The sequence below is a fragment of the Drosophila takahashii genome, chromosome 3L, assembly GCF_030179915.1.
Source record: "Drosophila takahashii strain IR98-3 E-12201 chromosome 3L, DtakHiC1v2, whole genome shotgun sequence".
In the NCBI taxonomy this organism is placed as follows: Eukaryota; Metazoa; Arthropoda; class Insecta; order Diptera; family Drosophilidae; genus Drosophila; species Drosophila takahashii.
The window spans coordinates 11,041,751-11,061,012 of record NC_091680.1 but is presented as its reverse complement, the minus strand read 5'-3'; the positions used below and the strand labels follow the sequence as shown (position 1 = coordinate 11,061,012).

At 46.9% G+C, this 19,262-nt stretch overlaps 5 protein-coding genes across 5 annotated transcripts; 1 reads left to right on the top strand and 4 right to left on the bottom strand.

Moving 5' to 3' along the window:
- Window positions 1-3: 3 nt before the first annotated feature.
- Uch-L5 (ubiquitin carboxy-terminal hydrolase L5) lies at window positions 4-1,442 on the bottom strand. The gene is made up of 2 exons (XM_017149955.3): window positions 1,254-1,442; window positions 4-1,171 (listed from the first exon to the last, which is right to left on the bottom strand). The coding sequence occupies exons 1-2, from the start codon at window positions 1,327-1,329 to the stop codon at window positions 273-275; spliced, it is 975 nt and encodes a 324-aa protein (XP_017005444.1). The 5' UTR covers window positions 1,330-1,442; the 3' UTR covers window positions 4-272.
- Window positions 1,443-1,502: 60 nt separating this feature from the next.
- Window positions 1,503-11,456, top strand: Jarid2 (Jumonji, AT rich interactive domain 2). The gene is made up of 4 exons (XM_017149949.3): window positions 1,503-2,111; window positions 3,322-9,634; window positions 10,102-10,260; window positions 10,325-11,456. Exons 1-4 carry the CDS (start codon window positions 1,963-1,965, stop codon window positions 10,634-10,636), a joined length of 6,933 nt encoding a protein of 2,310 aa, XP_017005438.3. The 5' UTR covers window positions 1,503-1,962; the 3' UTR covers window positions 10,637-11,456.
- Window positions 11,350-12,720, bottom strand: pall (F-box protein pallbearer). Its single transcript, XM_017149956.3, has 3 exons — window positions 12,548-12,720; window positions 12,355-12,482; window positions 11,350-12,287 (listed from the first exon to the last, which is right to left on the bottom strand). The coding sequence occupies exons 1-3, from the start codon at window positions 12,629-12,631 to the stop codon at window positions 11,549-11,551; spliced, it is 951 nt and encodes a 316-aa protein (XP_017005445.2). The 5' UTR covers window positions 12,632-12,720; the 3' UTR covers window positions 11,350-11,548.
- A 305-nt stretch (window positions 12,721-13,025) lies between these two features.
- Window positions 13,026-14,009, bottom strand: LOC108063021 (uncharacterized). The gene is made up of 3 exons (XM_017149942.3): window positions 13,823-14,009; window positions 13,224-13,561; window positions 13,026-13,165 (listed from the first exon to the last, which is right to left on the bottom strand). Exons 1-3 carry the CDS (start codon window positions 13,895-13,897, stop codon window positions 13,057-13,059), a joined length of 522 nt encoding a protein of 173 aa, XP_017005431.2. The 5' UTR covers window positions 13,898-14,009; the 3' UTR covers window positions 13,026-13,056.
- Window positions 14,010-14,850: 841 nt separating this feature from the next.
- LOC108063019 (uncharacterized) lies at window positions 14,851-17,060 on the bottom strand. Its single transcript, XM_017149941.3, has 5 exons — window positions 16,775-17,060; window positions 16,554-16,706; window positions 15,505-15,754; window positions 15,261-15,448; window positions 14,851-15,178 (listed from the first exon to the last, which is right to left on the bottom strand). Exons 1-5 carry the CDS (start codon window positions 16,883-16,885, stop codon window positions 15,110-15,112), a joined length of 771 nt encoding a protein of 256 aa, XP_017005430.2. The 5' UTR covers window positions 16,886-17,060; the 3' UTR covers window positions 14,851-15,109.
- Window positions 17,061-19,262: the final 2,202 nt, after the last annotated feature.

Genomic DNA, 19,262 nt, shown 5'->3' with positions numbered 1-19,262 from the left:
CAGTTGTTTTCTTCTTTACGTTACCGAAACTGTTTATTTAAATTTCTCACTATAGGTATTAGGTATATTTAGCTTAACACGCAGAGGTGCGTACGATTAACTGGCAGAGAGCAGGATATTGAATATAAAAACTAGAGTACAGTACAAAGGCAGTTTCATCTAACTACTATTGAGCGATACTAACTGGCGCTCTGATCTTTATCTCCTCTTTTATTTGAAATCGCGGCAATTTGGAATTGCCCAAATGGGGGGGATATATATGCGTTAAATGCCTAGTTGGTCTCCTTTTTGCGCTGGGCCTGCTCGCGATCCAGCGCCCTCTGCTTGGCCTTCTCGTAAATGGGCATCAACTGCCCGGTCTCGCCGAGCATCTTCAGCAGCTCCACGATGAAGGGCAAGTAGTTGTGCTTGCGCCGCACATTCTCCACCTTGTAGCGCTTCTTCTTCTGGATCTCGTACTGAATGTAGGTGCGCAGACTGCTGATCTCCGTCTGTCGGTCCTCCTCGGTGTCCATGGCATTGGGTGCCGGGTTGAGCAGCTTGTCGATCTGCTGCTCGTAGATGCGCTGCCTGTCCGAGATCAGGGCCATCAGGTTGAAGTGGATCTCGCCGTCGCTGTAGCGCTGCATGCGCTTCTCGATGATTGGACGCACCACATCGATCCAGTTCTGCTCGGGCCTGATCTCCCCGAGATCGATGGGTCCCTCGCGCAGGCCATCCAGCTCGTAGAGTCGCCCGCCGATGGGCATGTAGCCCACAAAGTGGTACACATCCTCGTCCTTGTTCTGGTTCTTCATGTCCAGCTCGAAGAGCGTCTGGCGGGCAAAGGAGTTGTGCACCGTGCGGATCTGACTGGCGTTGCTGAGGGTCAGACCCTTGTTGTAGGGATCGAAGCACTGGCAGAACTCCTTGAAGTTGGTCAGCGTCTCGCCCAGCTTGATGTCCTCGTGCTCCAGGTTCATCAGCAGGCTCAGGATCGCCTGGGTGGCGCAGGCATTGTTGATCACCTGCTTGGCAAAGAAGATGTTCTCCCGATCCAGGACCACTTTGCCGGCGGGCTCATCCTCCTGCACCCACTTGAACAGGAAGATCAGGCCGTGGATGGGCTCCAGATTCTTGAAGGACTCGCTGTCCAGGCTCCAGATCTCCTCCACCTGGGCGCCATCGCAGCCTGAACGAGAAAAACCCATGGAATTATTAGCTTCTGCACTCCCAATTGCCGGCGTCGCTGGCAAAGCGCGCCAATAACTCACCGAACTCGCGAATCAGCTCCGTGAACACTCCGGGATCGGATTCGATGAGACACCAATTACCAGCACCGTCGCCCATTTTTCCCAATAATCACTTAATTGTCCTTCTACCGTAGATTTTAATCCGATGAAAATTTAGATTTTACTGCACAGTAGAAATTTTTGTCAACTCACAGAGTGCGCGGGGTTGCCAGATGCGGCGATTTCGACAGCTGCTTTTGCAGCCCTGGCGAACCCAACGGCAACCCAACCCTGTCCGCCATGACACAAAGCGGTGTAAGAAGAAGCAGAAGACGAAAAAAATATGTGCAAGCAAATCTCGCGAAAAAATGAAATTTGCAGCACTTGCCGTGTGTGAAATGTGAACGCAGAGTGCACAGCACAACAACGAGACAATAATCAGCATTTAGTGTTTATTTCGAGGGCTAAAACAACCGCTGGACCGCCGTAAAGATGAAGCGAAAGAACGACAATTGCCTGCTGCAGCAGAGGCAGCAACAAAAACGCTATTTGTCGTAGATATATGTACATATATTTACCATTATATATATATGTATATGCAAATCTATACATAATAAAGAAGTGTCCGTCGGTGAATCGGATGCGCGATAATAAATAATAATAATAAACGCAATTAATTCGAACTAAGAAGGCGCGCGCGACGAAGAGGAAAGAGGCGAGAGAAAAAGAGGCGCGAAAAGTTCGCAACAAAATGGTTGTCTCCAAAGACAACAACAAGCGTCGCCGCAAGGAGACGGAGACGCCTCCACCGCCTCCGCCCGTCCCGCCCACCGCCACCTCCACTTTGGCTCCTCCAGCGGCGGTGGCGGCCATTGAGTCCTCCCCCGAAATGCCCAAGAGGTGAGTCTATCCGTCTATCCGATGGATAATGTTTATGGGGCTTATCCAATAGTACTTACGTGTGTGTGGCACTACGGAGATGACGTCGCAGCGTTGGGTGATTCGACTGGGGGGTGGGAGTGGGGGGTTCAGTAGGGGGAAGGGGAAGGGGCAGACTCAGTTCAGTTGTTGTATAAGCCAGCGTCAACAGCGTGTCGTGGCGTTGTTGTTTTCCCCGACGAAGGGGTGTTTCGCATCCGCCGTTTTTGGTGGGAAGGGGGGAGCTGGGGGAGATCTCCCCTTCGACCAGGTGCATGTGTATGTGTATACAGTGGTTAGTCACTAAGCTGAATATTCGGCCAAGATAATTAGGCGATATTTACCTTCGTAAGCTGTTCAATTGCGTCGTTTTATTCGGCTACGTTGTAAATTCAGCCAGATGTCTTATTTTATATATATTTGCTTATACCTTTACCATATTCACATTTAAGGAGAATGATTTAAATAATTTTTAAAATAGTGGTTACTTTTACTAAGGGGTATATTTCTTAAAATTTGAAAGATTTTTAAACATTTTAATTTTTTCTTAGTTTTTACAATTTTAATTTAAATTTTTAAAATTTATAATGTAATTATAAGTTTAACCGAATTATTTAAATTTATATTATAAATATCAGTTTAACCGAATTAATTAAATTTATAATATAGTTATCAGTTTAACCGAATTATTTAAATTTATAATAGAATTATCAGTTTAGCCGAATTTATTAAATTTATAATATAGTTATCAGTTTAACCGAATTATTTAAATTTATAATATAATTATCAGTTTAGCCGAATTTATTAAATTTATAATATAGTTATTAGTTTAACCGAATTATTTAAATTTATAAAATAATTATCAGTTTAACCAAATTATTAAAAAACAAATTTTGACCTCAATGATTAAGCTTTAAGATAGCCTTCAGATAGAAGATACACGTTTAATGCTTAAAGGAAATATTTCATATTTCTTAAAGTAATAATTTTGCAATATCTCAGCCTTTTAAGAAGTCCTATCTAAACTTTTCCTTTTATCGATTGACCACTGTTTATGCTCCCTCGTAATTCGAAGCTGCGATGCTTTTATTATGATCTTAAATTAATATTGACTCTCCCAATTAGTATAATGTTGCCTTGTTGCCAATTACAAATCGCTCACACCGCTTTTCTCCTCACCTTCCACTTGCAGAACGAAGGTCCAGGCCCAGCGGAAGTTCGCCCAGGGTCAGAGTGCGCCCAGCAGCTCCTCGAGCCTCGCCTACAGCGCAGCAGCAGCAGCGGCGGCGGCAGCCGGAAGCGGTCCCAGCACCTCCGGAGCGGATAGCTCCCAGCCGCCCATCGAGATCCTGCCCAACAAGTGTCCCAAGGCGCAGGACTTTCTCACCTTTCTCTGCTTTCGCGGCACTCCGGCGCTGCCCGCCCACCTGGATTTCCTCAACCAGGGCAAGTCCAAGGAGGCGGAGGCCACCTCGGCGGGAGCCAATAACAATAACAATGGGAAGAAGGCCAACAACAGTCGAGCGGCGGGCCTGACAGCAGCGGGCAGCAAAAAGAAGCGAGGACGTCCGGCCAAAGGAGGCGGCAAGAAAGCGGAAACCGAACCCCCCTCAAAAGCAGCCAGTGATAAAACCAATCTCATTGCAGCCGGAGCACCTGAAGCTCCTTCTCCTAATCCTGTGCTGCCAGGAGCGGTGCGCAAACGAGCGGAGGTGGTCACCGATGGCAATCGACGAGGAGCCAGGGGCAGGCTACCAGTCGGAGCAGCTGTTACCCCTGAGAAGACAGGAGGAGCAGCCTCAACCAACGATACAAAGCGTCGCTCCAATCGCGCCAGCACCAAGGAAAGTAAGCCCATTATAGACGACGATCATTCAGAGGACTTCGAGGAGCCAGAAGCCGATGAAGATGAAGATGAGTTCTTCTCCGCTCACGATGCCACCTCGCGAAATGGGGAGGAGGTCAAGGTAGACAGTCCGGTGAAGGCGGAAGCACCCACCAAACGAGGACGACCGGCGGCGGCGGGCAAGAAAGCTGCGGAGCCATCGGAAACTTCGAAGGATAAGGTGCCCGTGAAGCGAGTTAGGCAACGCGAGTCGCCTATATTCATACCTTCACCCGAATCCTCTGGTCGCATGACAAGACAGCGGGCTTTTTTCGAGCCCGTCAAGGTTCCGCCGCACCAGGAGGAGCCTTCTCTACCAGAGCCTCCCAAGGAAGAGCCCAAAAAAGAACCTGAATCGCCAGCTAGCAAACCCGAAAAGGAGCCGGAACCTACTAAGCTCCAAAAGGAAGCCAAGGAGAAGACGAATTCCAGTATTTATGCCAAAGAAGCCAAGCAGCAGCTGGAGAATGGAGATACCGGGCAGCATGGAGCGACGGCCAAGGGCAAGAAGAGCCTGAATGTCTTCGATTTCAGTTCGGATGATGAGCAGCCGCTGGCCAAGTCCATCAAGCTGAAAAAGGGTGCAAAAGGGGCGAGTCCCAAGAAAGGAGCTGCTGCTGCAGTTGCTCCAACGGCCAGGAATCGCAAGGCGGCAGCTAAAAAGCAGGAGAAGGAAAAGGAAACCGAGAAGCAGAGGGAAAAGGAAAAAGTAGTAGAAAAAGAAAAGGCCAAGGAGAAGGAAAAGGAACCCGTACCAGAAAGCAAAGTGGAGGAGCCACCGAGTGGCGGGAAAAGAGGGAAGGCTGGTAAAAAGAAAGCCGAGGACGCGCCAGCCGATGAGCAGGAGTTGGCACCGCCCTCCTCGAAAAAAGCGGCCACCCAAGCCCGCGGATCTCGGAAGACTGCGAAGAGCAAGGCTTCCGAGGATTCCGCCGAGCTGGAACCTCAGCGAACGCAGCGACCCTCACGCAAAACCAAGGAAGCTGCGGCCATCTACATGGGCATCATTGGTCACAAACTGCAGCTGGCCGATGACGAGGAGGATGATCTGTCCATGAGCAGCTTTCCCGACATACCAAACGTCAAGGAGATGGAGAAGATGGAGAACGAGATCAAGCGAAATGCGGCGGGAAAGTTAAACGTGCCGGAGGCCACGACGGTGCCTTCGGCAGGCAAATCAACCCGTAAGCCGTCGCCCCGACCCAAGGATTCACCTGCTCCGGTGGAGGAAAATCCTCCCTCTTCACCAGAAGTTGAGGAGGAGAAGCCACCGCCTCCAGCGCGACGTGGTCGCCCGCCCAAGCTGGGCAAGACTGCCGTGACCGCTCCACCGCCCGCCAAGCCGCCCATCGAGGGAATGCTGGTGAAGAAGGGCTCGCTGGCCAAGATCTCCGAGCAGCAGGCGAAGCCCAAAGCCAAGTCCGAACATTCAAAAGTCGACTCCGACGAGGAGGAAGACTTTCTCATCAACGAGGAGCTAAACGAAACGAAGCGCAAGCTGGAGAAGAGTTTCAGTGACTCGGATGATGAACCGCTGGCCATCAAGGTGCCCGTGGTGGCGGCGGCGGGCAAGGAGAAGGAAGTGTCGCCGCCAAAGGTGAGCAGTCCGCCGCCTAAATTGGTCACGGTGCCATCGCCCATCTCTGTGCCCACGCCTGCCGTTTCGGTGGCTGCACAACCACAACCGACCACCACTAGCAGCACCACCACCACCCAATTGACCATGCTACCATTGACGGCCAAGGCTACGCCAACGCTGGGCGCCATGCCCATGTTTCCCTGCATGCCCGCCAGCTATTCACCGCTCAAAACGATGGAGAAGAAGCCACCGGTGCCGACGTCCAAGATCCTCAACGTACCCGCCACCTATGCGCTGCCGGGAAATGCTGGTGGTGGGCCTGTGGGTTTCCAAAAGACCTCGTCGTATCTCCCGCAGGCATCGCCGCACTACCATTCCGGCTACGTGCGTCCACCACCGACGCCCACGCATCAATTTGGCGGAGGAGGAGCTCCGTCGGGGAGTAAGACTCCCTCGCAGGGCTCCTCGCCGCTGAAATATCAAACGCCACCGACTACCTATCCGCCGCCCATTGAGGCGTATCAGTGTCCCAAGATCAATCCCAACTTTCTGACGCCCAAGTACGAACGCAGTCCACTGCCCAGATCCTCGACCAGCAGCTTTCCCAGCCCCTCGCCGGTCAAGTTTCTGCCCGCATCGGGAACCACGGTGGGTACTACAGTGGGCACACCTTCGTCGGCCACCAAGAGCCCGTTGGCACCGCCGCCACCCTCACCGCCAGTCAGTCAGGTGGTCATCCAGACATCCAGCTTGAATCTTAGCATGAGCATTGCGGCAACAGTGAATGCGGCACCTGTGGCATCCACTTCCTCGGCGGCGGCGGCGGCGGCAGCAGCGGCTCATCAGGTAACAGCCACATCAACGCCACCGCCCGCACATAGCAACAGTGGAGGAGCAGCCAACTCCGATCCCCTGAAGGACGAGATTGGTAGTATTCTCGCCCAGGCAACTCTAATGCCCAGCAAAGAGGAATCAGGCAAGATCTTCGGCATAGCCAGCGTGAGTTTGGCCCAAAGTTCGGGGCCGGACAACACCAAGTGCACCCTGGGCAAGTGTGGATCGATCCACAAGCCTGTCCTGGGACCAGTGGTGCCCACGGAGGGCTACTTTGGCGACCAGCTGTCCAGCAAGGAGCGGCGCAAGGCCAAGGTGAACATGACGCACGAACAGATTCAAAAGTGGCTGATAGAGTGCTCATCCAACCCGGATGAGATTCAAGACGATCTCGATGATGATTTCGATGATAGCCTGAGACCCCAGCAATCTACCACGCCGCCGCCCACGCGAGATGATAAAGAACTGAGTGCGAGCTTCAGTTCCTCGTCGAAGAACACGCGCGGCGATCTGGGAAAGAGTGAGAGTGCCTGGTCGGCCAAGGGACCATCGCTGAAGGCCACGCCCGTGCTGGTCACTCCGCCCAGTCGCAAGGAGCAGGAGCAGGCGGATTTGGACCATGACAAATCCGCGACACCTGTGAATCTAACCCAGAAGATTACATCCAATGAGTCGCCGGCGGTTGAGAAGAAAGTCAGCGAACGGAAGGGCAAGGAGTCAATTAAAACTGCTGCCTCCAAGGCTGCTACTCAGCCAAGAAGTGCTGCTGCCACTCCACCAACTCCTGTTTCCTCCACACCCACTCCTGTATCGCTCACTCCAACCAAGAGCAGTCCCACTCCTCCACCAGCTGTTAAACAGAAACCGGAGAAGGGCAAGAGAGGTGGCGCTGCACCTGCAATAGCTTCTCCGCCCCCGGCACCCAATCCACCTCCCAACACCAAGCGAACGCCTGTTTACAACCAAAAGAACGCCAAGGCGCAGCCCCAACAGGCGGAGGTTAAGCCCGCAGTTAATCCGCCCAGCGGAACAGGAACCAAAAAGGAGTCTGTCTATGCCTTTGGCAAGGAGGAGGAGTCGTCCAGCAGCAAGCCAGCAGGCAATCGACGGCCAGCTGCCGTTTCCAATGCGCTGAGTGAGCGATCTCCAACCAAAAAGCGAGCTGCAGCCGCAGCGGCAGCCACGGCAGTTCAACTGACGCTCAGTCCCACGGAAAACTGCAAGATTGAGGGGAAACCCAAGACGGCAACGGGAAGGGGAGCTAAAAAGCAAGCAGCTCCAGTTCCACCTACTCCTGCACCTGCATTACCCGCAGAACCCAGTGGAGATTCGGATGCAGAGGGGGCCACCTTCTACATACCCCTTCAAGGAGCCGGCGTCGGAGGCAGCGGCGATGGCGGCATCCAAGGCGTCGCCGTAAAACTAGGAAGAGAAGGTCCCGATGGACCCAATCAGAAGGTGGTGATGCAGGCCACTTTGGTGACCAAAGCCCAGATGGACACCAATTCAAAGCCCCTGCCCGAGTCGCTGAATACCAATGAGCTGGTGAAGACCCTGCTCCATGCAGCCAGCAATGATGCGGCCTCAACGACGACAAGTTTAAAAAGTTTACCCAAGGCGAGCACATCGGCGGCAGCAGCAATTGCTCCGGGTGCCTCCTCCACCTTAGTGCGTGTGAATTCCAACTCTTCGCTCTTCTCCGGTTCGGCGAAATCCCGTACAGCTGCCCAGACGAGCTCCACAGCGGCGGCGGTGGCCAAGAAGTACAAGGATGACACGCCCATCAAGATGGCCAACAATACGGCCTTTCCGCGACACGATGATCCCACCCAAATGGTCGAGGCGCCCATTTTCAGGCCCACGGAGAAGGAGTTCGCCGATCCCATTGAGTTCATCGAGCGCATCACACCGATAGCAGCGCGGTTCGGCATCTGCAAGATCATTCCGCCGGCCAGCTTCAAGCCGGAATGTAGGATCTCCGATGAGATGAGGTTCACGGCCTACAATCAGTATGTGCACAAGATGCTGCATCGCTGGGGTCCAAGTGCCAAGGAGCTGAGTGCCATCAAGAAGTACCTGGCCACCCAAAGCATTGTGATGAATCATCCGCCTTGGATTGGCGGAATGGAGGTGGATCTCCCTAGATTATATCACACAGTTCAGGAGCTCGGCGGCCTGAAGGAGGTGATCGAAAAGAAGAAGTGGGCACGCGTCGCGGAGGAGATGTGCATACCCAAGCTGGCCCAGGATCGGGTGACCAAGCTGGACGACATATACTGCAAGTACCTGCTGCCCTACGACACTCTGTCGCCGGCGGAGCGGCAGAAGCTCTTCGACGAGGTGGAGGCCGACTGGGCCAAGCGGGAGGCGCGGGCGCGTCGCAACGCGGATCGTTTCGTGAACACGGAGAGCGTGTCCAACGAGGAGGACGACGTGAGCAGCGACGAGGACGAGGAGTCCGAGGAGGAGATCGATGGCGTGTCCATGGAGTGCATAGTGAAGGGAAGGAGCATGCCGCTGAGTCAATTCTACAGGATTGCCAGGAATACGATGGCTTTGTGGTTCAAGAGCACCGATCCCACGGTGAATGAGGTGGAGGCCGAGTTCTGGCGCCATGTGGCCGTCCGCGATAGCCATGTGTGCGTCCATTCGGGCTCCATCGACAGCTCCGGTTGGGGCTATGGCTTTCCCAGTCCCGGTCCCAAGGGCAAGGGCTCCAACTATGCCAGGCATCCGTGGAATCTGAAGGTTCTCACCAACAATTCCGGCTCCGTTCTGCGCTCCTTGGGTCCTGTTATGGGCGTCACTGTGCCCACGCTCCACGTGGGCATGCTCTTCTCCGCCTGCTGCTGGTATAGGGATCCACATGGCCTCTCCTGGATCGAGTACCTGCACACCGGAGCCTCGAAGCTGTGGTACGGCATCCCCGACGATCAGAGTGCCAACTTCCGTTCGGCGCTGACGTCCCTGATCCCGACGCACTGCCAGAACAAGACCATCTGGCTGCCCTGTGATACGGTGATGGTGCCACCGCACATGCTCACGGATCGCGGGGTCTCCCTGTGTCGCATCGAGCAGAAGCCGGGCGAGTTTATCGTGGTCTTCCCGCGGGCCTACACCTCAAGTTTGGCCACAGGCTATGTGGTTTCCGAGAGCGTTTACTTTGCCACCATGTCCTGGCTGGATTTGGCCAAGGACGATTTCAGGGTGAGTCTATTTAACTAGTATGAATTCAATGAATTATTTGGAATTTTTTGTTTTATATGAATGAATTAGTTAGAATTTGGAGTTTAATAGAATTGATTAAATTTGAATTTTGAGTTTAATAGAATTGATTGAATGAATGGCATGAATTCCGAAATAATTCAAACGACAATTTCTTTTGAAGAAAGAGCCATAATTTTGTGATTAAATCTGCCTAAATTTTATTAACTATGCAGTTAACATTGAATTGTTAAAAATTTTCCAACAACAAAAATATGACAAATTCAAAAAATTCATACAAATTATTAATTCATTCCTTCAATTCGAAATAATTTAGAAAAACATTCAATTTATTTCGCATAGAATTGAATTAAACAAATCAGAAATTTCATGGCATACTATGATAAAATAAAAATTGAATGATTTACGCAGGGCTGAATTAAACTAATTTTTAATCTTTCTGGTTCTAGGACATCCATGAGAGCTGTGAGCCAGCCATGTTTTCGCTGGAGCAACTGCTGTTTGCCTTGGGCTATGACCAGCGTGTCAACTCCGAGGCGCTGCATCAAATGTTGCCCATGCTTAATGATGTTTGCGAGAAGGAATCTGCAGCCAGAGAGCAACTAAGGGTATTTAAAATTTTACTTTCCAGCTAAGCAAGCTAATAATTTATTAAACCTTTAATTTTTCTAGGCTGCTGGCGTAACGTCCACCGAGAAAGTGCAGGCTGAGAAGGGCCAGAAGGCCAAGAAACAGCAGCAGCCGCCATACAAGTCCATCGAGAGCGAGTGCGACCTGTGCCGCGCCAACCTGTACATATCGATGGTGCGCACCGAGGACGGCAACATCTATTGCCTGCAGCATGCGCTGAAGAACCTCAACAACGGCAACATCCAGGCCAAGCAATGCAAGCTAATCTACGCCTACAACGTGGATGATATACAGCAGCTAATCCGGCAGCTGCAGGAGAAGATCAACCACAAGGCGGCGGTAAAGAAAAAGTAGCATCGTCGGCGTCGTTACTAATCGGCGGCGCAAGAAAGATACAGATACGGATAAGACTGTGGATTAGGAACACCGCTGTACATATAAGATGTGATTCGCTAGAATGATAATTGGGTGAAAAATAGTGATGACTACGCGTTGAACACACACACATATGCTTATGCAACGTTTATCTCCCAGTTGACTAACTGACACTATTACTAACTGTATGATAAGAGTGTAGGATCGATCGGATATAGAGATGCACATCTCAAAACGGCAATGCTTTCAACTTTGACTAGTTTATACTTTTTACTGATAAAAAGTTTGCAATGATTTTTGTTTTCCATTTGGTTTTTTTGTTATGCAATATGTACCACCCCCGCCCCCGAAAGTGTTATTAACCCCCCCACTTGTGTTATTGTATATAGAGAGCCTAGTATATATATGTACGTAGTTAGCTTTCGGATTAAGTCAGAGACCCTCAAAGAAACCATGCTAACGTGTTGCAATTTCTACTACCTTTTATACGCTAAGATAACGAGTAATTACCATAGATACCCAGCCCCATAGAGCGGTAGTTTCAGCACTAACAATAGCAAGGGACCGTCCCGGGATGGATCTCCGTCGACTAACGAAATCCAGAGTTACTATCGATGATAGCAAGTATGTGAAACCATACTGTCCATTCAACCAAAAACGATACAGACGAAAAATCCATCAAGGACAGACGATTGCGATTGCGAGAGAACTTTTCACTAGATGTTCAATGTATTTATATAGTAGTAATACAATATTTAAGTAACAAGTGCAACAATAAATCTTAACGCGATATATCGAAGCTGCCCTGTCTAGTTAATGCTACTCCAACTAATAGCTACAATTGTCTGGAGGGGGGAGGTAGTTATCCTATTTGGTTATCCTAATCCTTGGCTAGACCTTGGGCTTCTTCATCGCCGGCGGCAGGCATTCCGCACTGGCCACCGCCTGACGTTTGACGCCGCAACTGGGCATGTTGGCCACCACATCCTCCATCTGGCGCTTCAGCTCGGACACCTGGGTGGTCAGTTCGGTGATGCTGGCGAGGGCCTCCTGCAGGCGGCGATCCTGCACCTTGCGCGACACCTCCAGGCTGCGTATCTTTTGCGTGAGTGTCCTCTGGAGCTGATACTGCTTGAGCAGGTGCTTCGAGACGCGATCCCTCTGCGAGGATTCCGGCTGGGATGGTTTGTGGCTGGCAGTGATGGGGGCCAACTGAACGATGGCCTGCTGCACGAGGCCGTGATCCACGGGTCGACTGATACCGGTTCTCCGCACGCCACTGAAGCTTATGTCGCCCAAGGCACTGCAGACCACCAGGCGAGTTCCGGCCGCCGTGGATTCCGCCAACTGTTTCCGGTGCTCCATCTTGAAGTTCACAGCAATCTTCTCGTCGAAATGCTCGATGGCCATGGAGGATATGTCGCGCAGCTCCTGCAGGACCTCGTGCGGTCGCAGCTGCTTGGTGGAGGTGCTCAGAATGCGCAGGATGCTGTTGATCTCGTCCAGAACGCGACCCGGTATGAAGCAGCAGATGTTGAGGTCAATGAACTTGGAGTACGTCATGGTGAGCATGGAAATGCGGGTCTCGATGGAGGTGAGAATGTCCGAGTGGCGGGATAGGATGTGGTTCCTGAAGGGGGAAAACCCAATCATCAGAAACATCTCGATGTAACTAGAGTTGCAGATATAAAACTCACCTGCGTTCCGATTCTCGTCGTGGCAGCATGGATTTGATGCGCTTAAAGTTCTTGGCATGGGCCAATATTATCTTGTTGAATCCCTTGTTCAAAATTTGCTGGCCAAGGTAATTAAAAACAGTGCACACCTTAGGTGGAAATGGAAACGTCTAGTTTTGGTCACGGTTCGGAAAAGAGACACAAGCTGACTCACCTCTCGCTTCTTGGCCACCTCGTCGTAGGGCATCAGCTCCAGGATGTCCAGGATGACGGTTTGCGGCAAATCCAACAGATTCATTTTTCTACTTAATTCTATTTTCGAGCGACGGATTTTATTCGAGAATATTGCTATTGTTTTTAGTAAGGCAGTGATTGCAGCTCTTTGAAAATACCGAAACGCTTAGTATTTTTGAAAATACCACGGTGAGCTAAAAGATCTAAAATATACCAACAAAAATCTGGTAGATACTGTACCGTTATTTTATTTGAATTCCTGATTTTTGAAAAATGACGTTTTCGAAATTATTTATTTGGAATGTGTGGTGAAAGACAATCTATTTTGAAATGCAATAATAAATTAACACGTTGACATAATCCTGAATTTTCAGAAAAAAATCCGTACTTTCGCCGAAACAACGGATTAAAAACCTATTTTATTTCGAATATTTCTGATTTATTTACAAAATGGGGAACAACAACAATAAAATGAGCATGCAAATAAAGTTAAGCTTGTATCAGAAATTTGCTAGCATCATGAATATCATTAGCATAGGGTTCCAGCTCAGGTTTCTTCTTAGGAAAGTAGGGATTGTGCTCGGGATCGGCATTCAGGCTGGGAACAAGGAATAAGGTTAATAAAAATTATTTAAAGAAATATAATCCCGTCTTACTGGTAGAAATGGGTGGCCTCCTCGCACTTGACATTGTACCACCAGTCGCAGGCGAATTCCTTCTGATTGAAGATGGTTCCGTTGGTGCACAGGAACTTGGCGCCCTGCTCGCCCTCGCGTCCATCGTGGCACACGTGATACGCCTGGCAGCCCGTCTCCACATTGGCATACATCCCCGGAGTGGCCGGAACATTGTGGCAACTGAAGTGGGTGTGCGGAACCTCGTGGTAAACCGGATAGTCCACGCCCGGAACTCCGGGTATTTTGTTCAGATCTTGCTTCTCCTCGTGATGCGGCGAGTGTTCCGCTTGCGGGGGATTAAACAGATATCCGAATTTCTGTAAACATATCAAGTATCAAACCATTGCATAAGATACAGGCCAGAGCTCGTGCCCCAATCCGGTTTGCTACGAGTAGTGTCTCATTATAACCATACTCGTGTGTACAATGTACATACAATCCTACATCTATTGCATGCTACAATTTTTGGGTCAAAAGTGAACGTGGCTAAGACACCCAGAGCTTTGTCAATTGGGGTGGCGCACGCTCCTCTTAATTGATTCCTCAGCATAACTATACACTCGAGATCCGATCCTCACCTGAACTTCGATGGCCACAGTCGCTCCAATCACGACCATTAGCCAAAAAGAGAAACAGCCCAGCTTTGGCATCATTATGTTACACTTTTCCGCCTACGTTAGAGTTTCGGTAGCTTTGGAGATTTTGAAGTTGCAGAGACGACCGCTCGAGTTGGGTTTGAAAATCAAACTGAGCTGCAATTTTCCAGCGGCAACCACTTGAGCATGGAGCTTTCAAGGGTACCGATCCGATTTCTGTAACGGTTTGGTTTGGTTTTGATTTTCGCAGCTGGAAGCTGTTGGCCCAAGCTTTTTCAAATTTCAAATTTCAAATTCCAAATTGGCAAATTACTTAGCTCTGCTTCAATTATTGCCAAAGTAAACGAACCGCTTGGAGCTTAATGCTCCCTCGTCCCCACATAATTATAATAAGTATATGAGCGATGTGGGAAAGTACAATGCAGCCGGGGCTGGGTTTATTTTGCAAGATACAAATTGTTTACGCTTAACTAGCTAAAAACGATGAATTCCCATTTCGCTTGGCCTGGCTTAGACGCTATAATACGTGGATGGGTTGGCAAGCGATGGGTGGATGCAACTGGATACACAGAACAAAATGTAAGATAATTATTCCGAATATACTAACAAATACTTCAAAAGATTTTTAAAATAACAAAATTATATACCCAAAACATTTTTGTTTAGTATAATTAACCTGTATAAAAGTTCATTTTTGAATGTAAACCAGTTTTCTAAAAAATTTCTTTTAAAAATTGTATCTAAAAATCCTTCAATTTTAAAAATATAACATTTAAAATATTAAGAAAAATATATAATTCTTGGAAAAGTAAGGTACTTTTAAACAGTAGATCTTGTTCTGTAAAGATGAGTTTACTAACAAAATTTCATTTAAAAGTTAATTTTTCAATGTAAACCACTTTTCTTTTAAATTTCTGTTAAAAATTGCATCTAAAAATACTTCAATTTGAAAAATATAACATTTAAAATATTAAGAAACATATATAATTCTTGGAAAAGCAAGGTACTTTTAACCAGTAAATTTAGTTCTGTAAAGATGACTTTGCTAACAAAAATTTCTCTCTGTGTATGGGCTGGGCATAAATGGTTTGCAAACATGGGAATGGGAATGGAAATGCACTAATCGGTGAGCGGGCGTATGGCAAAAGTTTTGAAATGATATGCACATGGGTTAGATAATGGTTGCGAACCACTCGTAAACTTAACTCTTGGCTACTGATGAACATAATCCATAAATTCTACTAAATTTGGGCATTCACTGCACTAAAACTAATAATTCTTTCGGCCCGTTTGCTGCAGGTCCAGTTTGTTCAGCAGATCGTCAAACTCGCTGAAGAGCTAAACAAAAAAAAAGAAGTGGGAAGAAGAAACAAAGTTATTACATCAAAGCCCACTAGAGATCGGTGACTCGTCGACTCACATGGGTTGTGCCATAGCTGTCCACATAGGTCTTGCTGCCCCGGGAGGTCTTCTTGAAAGCCGGCGGCAGCGGACTGTGACCATGCAGGAGATTCACATTCTGATAAGATTGCGCCTTGGCCGATCCGGCCAGTGGGTTCGACTGGCTCTTCCCGGCCACCGTGGGCGCCAGTTCCAGAAAATTGGGCACTGAAAGGGCGGAAGTTAATATCTAGTTACCCTTTGCAATCTAAATCGCTACTCACTCTTCTTGGGCTGCAACTTGACCTGATTGAGGAGGGGATTGTGCAACTGGAGCTGCCTGTAGATGGGCAGGGCGTGCTTGGGAGGCACCACCACGTGCTGGCGACCCACCACCTGGGGGTACAGGTAAGTCGTCTCCACCGTGGGCACCTGGCGGTAGTGGTACCGACCCTCCCGCGGCGTATACCTCCCATCCGAACTCAGGGCGATGTGGAAAACGGTGCGCATGGGTTTGTTGTAGTACTGATACACCTGAAGGAAGAATATGGAATTTATTTTTATACATTTTTTCCATTTAAATTTGAAAAATATTTGAATAAATAAAAAAAAATTTCATATTAAGTTAACAATATTTAAATATTTATAATTGATAAAAACAAATAGATGAAAAAGATAGCAATTAAAATGTAAGTAGAATATTAAATCTTAACTTCTTAGTTGTTTCTTTATAATAGGTATGTTTACCCTTTGCCCAAAGTTAATGCGTTTGTTTTTATAGCTTCCCAACATACTAAAATATAGCAATAAAGAAATTCATTACTTGTTTATTTTCTAAAATTGTATTTAAATTGCTGTACGCTGTAATAAATACTTGCTATAAAATAATACCTATTAACTTCTTCTACAAGATCTTTAATTATCATCCATTGACTTTATAGTTTAAGCTAAAGCCAATGAAAATAAAACACAATTTTTATTACTATGAAAATGAACTTGAAAATGAACGCAAAACGGTTTAAATTAACAAAAAACATTACTAAATGATTAATGGATCTGTCCTTAATTTGCTTACTTTGAATGTATGGTATGTCTATATTTAATATGCATCATAATGATTTAAAGACCACGCCATAAAATAGACAGATAAAATGGTACATCATTTTTTAGAAATATTTATTTTATTTACCGTAAACCTTTTCTTCATAAAACTATAAAGATTAACCCTTCCGAAATTCTTTCTTTTTCGAAATAATAATAGTTCTTAGAACCTAACATTTGTTGATCATGGTCCTAATCCATTTCCCAAAAAGGATCTCCCGCTGATATTTACCTGAGGATTCCGCTGCTCGGGCACTATACCATCTGGCACTGCGATGCCCTCCTTTTGCAGGCGATTCAAGAACAGGCGATCCGTCTCAAAGGCGGTGTCGGGTATCTTGCCGCCCGCATGTGGCAATACTTGTTCACGATAGATTTGGCGTTTCTTGAAATTGAAATGGGTTTTTTTATGATCGTGTTTAACTTGACGAAACGCAGATCGGGCGTACACACCTTGTGGTTGCGTTCCGCAAACTCCGAGTCTTGGGCAATTATCGAGGGACCTAGGCAGAGATATAGTATTGCGATCGGCACGATCATCACATATGGGGAAGACATTTTCATTTGTTTTTCTTGTATTTTGAATTGAATTCCAACAATTTCCTGATCTGGGAGCTGAAAAGGTCAAGTTGATCGACAGGCACTCGCGCAGGCGCGTAGACTTTGACTTCTGCAGACAAACGTTAAGAGCTCGGTACACAAATCCAGATGCGAGACATTCTTCGACATTCGACAGGCAATTGCACAAGACGACGACGGAGGCGACAGATGAATGACGAGCAGAAAGAACGATCACGTGACGACGGTTGCCAAAGCTACCAGGTAAGTGGTTATACTATATACTCCACGATCTTAGATCTCCGATTTCGATTTCCGATCCGATCTTGGAGCTACGTTGTGGACGCGTCGACGGTGCCAAACATAATGAATGCAAATGCATAAAGTCGAAACTCTGCCTCCACCGACGTCTTCTGCCGACGCGCTCATCATCATCATTATCATCGTGAAAAGCAGAGCTACCAGGCCAAAAGCCAGCAGCCGCTTTATTTTTAGGCTCTGAGCCCTGAATGATTTCCCATTGGTTTTACTTGCTTCTCAAAAATCCCAACGGCACTTAATATTTACCCACTATTCGGTGTAGTTAGTTTTATTTGCGGTTTTTAACTGGAAGTGGCAGAAAAATCATTTTAGTCGAATTGCCTCAATTAATCTGTAGGCCCCCCTCCGTAAACCCCTTCACAAAATCCGAGTCCCAATCCAAATTCATAGTGGGATGATGGGTCGGCTACTTGACTTGAAAGTCTGCACTGCGATCGAGGAGATCCCTTGGTGCCTTGGCTCTTACATCTTTGTTATACATAATTACGCTGGTTTCTTGGACATGGCAATTTTTTATGGTTCCACTACAACCTTTTTCTTGTCTCGAGTCGAAAGTGAATGGCTGAATTGGATTGCTTCGGATTGGTGAGCCTTTTGTTTTTGCCCATTCGCAGTTGTTGTTGATTGCGCCCTCAAGTCAACACTTTTCATAAACGTTTCATACTTTTATTGATGGTTTTCGTTATTATCTTAAATATTTGTGTATATTTTTTTTAGCCCCACTTTTTCTTGTTGGCAGCCACTTGCCGTTGAATTGCTTATTTGTCTCAAGAGGTCTTTGATGTTTTCTTTTCAAGTCAGAGAAGTTTTAAAAGGTTTTTGTAAATAATGCGGTTTATTGGCGATTGGGCCTTGAAGGTATTGTGAAAGTGAAGTGGCACTGGGTGAATGCTTGAAAGGCCTTTCCTGAAGGATAATTGGTTTTATAATGCATTGTTTACTTATTTCCAAGGCACGTGCCTTGAAAAGGATTCAAAAAGCTATGAAAAAGGCTACCCAATTTTACAACAAAATTAGTGATAAAGCAAAATATATCATATAATTTTTAAAGTTCATTAATCAACTTTTCAACATTTAAACTTGATAAAAGGTTATAATGTATGTTAAGCTTTATGTTTATCTTTTCAGGGTGAAGACGATGGCCAGTTATGCTCAATTATGTTTAAACTTAATTATAAAAAAAATGTATAGCTAATATTATCGAATATTCCCACGCTTCCGCATTCAATAAATTAAATATTCAAAACGCACATGCCATTGAATTCATAAAATACAAGCTTATAAAATCGGTACTCCACATAAATATTTAATGCAAAACTTGGAGAAAGTACTTTCGAAGCAAAGATATAGGATGGCGATAAGAACGCCTACGAATAGATCAATTGAAATGCCGAACACAAAAAGCCCATAGTAATTGCGATTGCACAATAGCGCACCGAAAAAAGGTTTTACATTTCAAATTACAATAGACAGAGCATCGAAAACCACAAATAAAAGAGAAGCGAGTCAGCTTCTGCAGTTTAGTAGATTGTAAAAATCAGACCTTGGCGCAATCAAGATGCAACAACATTGGTCCGTAACATCCAGCCATTTTATTTATTGGGGGTTTATAGTTAACAATAAATCTGCTAACTTATATTAACATAACTATTTACTTAAATAAATATAACTTAAATAAGAGTTTAACAAAGCAGTGTTATTAGTACAGATTATTCGAAGACTCAAGAAAGGAGTAAATTTTAGCTGATAAACATTCAATCGAGTTTTCCAATGATATTTCAGTATACAATAAATTATAATTTGAACAAAGAACCCTAAAGGGCTCATGAACTGCAAAATTTGACCTACAAATTGGCAGGTGAATTGGGCGAAAAGTTCGAGTGAATCTCAAAGGGACAGCGATGTCAATGTAGCTCAGGAGACGCGGGGAATTTACCTCACCCAAAAGCAGTTTATGTAAAAAAATTACTCCACCGCACATTCTGCGATGTTTTAGAGATTGTAAATCAATTAATTTTAATCTCGATTCATAGGGTGGCAAGTGTCTATTCGGATCCCAGTT

What these genes read in the sequence shown, in the direction of transcription:
- Uch-L5 (XM_017149955.3), bottom strand. Translation starts at nt 1,329, where the DNA reads ATGGGCGACGGTGCTGGTAATTGGTGTCTCATCGAATCCGATCCCGGA. An exon ending in GGAGCTGATTCGCGAGTTCG is followed by an intron (nt 1,172 to 1,253) that starts GTGAGTTATTGG and finishes TTTCTCGTTCAG; the next exon opens with GCTGCGATGGCGCCCAGGTG.
- Jarid2 (XM_017149949.3), top strand. Translation starts at nt 1,963, where the DNA reads ATGGTTGTCTCCAAAGACAACAACAAGCGTCGCCGCAAGGAGACGGAG. An exon ending in TGGCCAAGGACGATTTCAGG is followed by an intron (nt 9,635 to 10,101) that starts GTGAGTCTATTT and finishes TTCTGGTTCTAG; the next exon opens with GACATCCATGAGAGCTGTGA. An exon ending in CAGCCAGAGAGCAACTAAGG is followed by an intron (nt 10,261 to 10,324) that starts GTATTTAAAATT and finishes TAATTTTTCTAG; the next exon opens with GCTGCTGGCGTAACGTCCAC.
- pall (XM_017149956.3), bottom strand. Translation starts at nt 12,631, where the DNA reads ATGAATCTGTTGGATTTGCCGCAAACCGTCATCCTGGACATCCTGGAG. An exon ending in AGGTGGCCAAGAAGCGAGAG is followed by an intron (nt 12,483 to 12,547) that starts GTGAGTCAGCTT and finishes TTTCCACCTAAG; the next exon opens with GTGTGCACTGTTTTTAATTA. An exon ending in CGACGAGAATCGGAACGCAG is followed by an intron (nt 12,288 to 12,354) that starts GTGAGTTTTATA and finishes TTCCCCCTTCAG; the next exon opens with GAACCACATCCTATCCCGCC.
- LOC108063021 (XM_017149942.3), bottom strand. Translation starts at nt 13,897, where the DNA reads ATGATGCCAAAGCTGGGCTGTTTCTCTTTTTGGCTAATGGTCGTGATT. An exon ending in CTGTGGCCATCGAAGTTCAG is followed by an intron (nt 13,562 to 13,822) that starts GTGAGGATCGGA and finishes ATATGTTTACAG; the next exon opens with AAATTCGGATATCTGTTTAA. An exon ending in GAGGCCACCCATTTCTACCA is followed by an intron (nt 13,166 to 13,223) that starts GTAAGACGGGAT and finishes CCTTGTTCCCAG; the next exon opens with CCTGAATGCCGATCCCGAGC.
- LOC108063019 (XM_017149941.3), bottom strand. Translation starts at nt 16,885, where the DNA reads ATGAAAATGTCTTCCCCATATGTGATGATCGTGCCGATCGCAATACTA. An exon ending in CCGAGCAGCGGAATCCTCAG is followed by an intron (nt 15,755 to 16,553) that starts GTAAATATCAGC and finishes TTCTTCCTTCAG; the next exon opens with GTGTATCAGTACTACAACAA. An exon ending in ACAGCTATGGCACAACCCAT is followed by an intron (nt 15,179 to 15,260) that starts GTGAGTCGACGA and finishes TTTTTTGTTTAG; the next exon opens with CTCTTCAGCGAGTTTGACGA.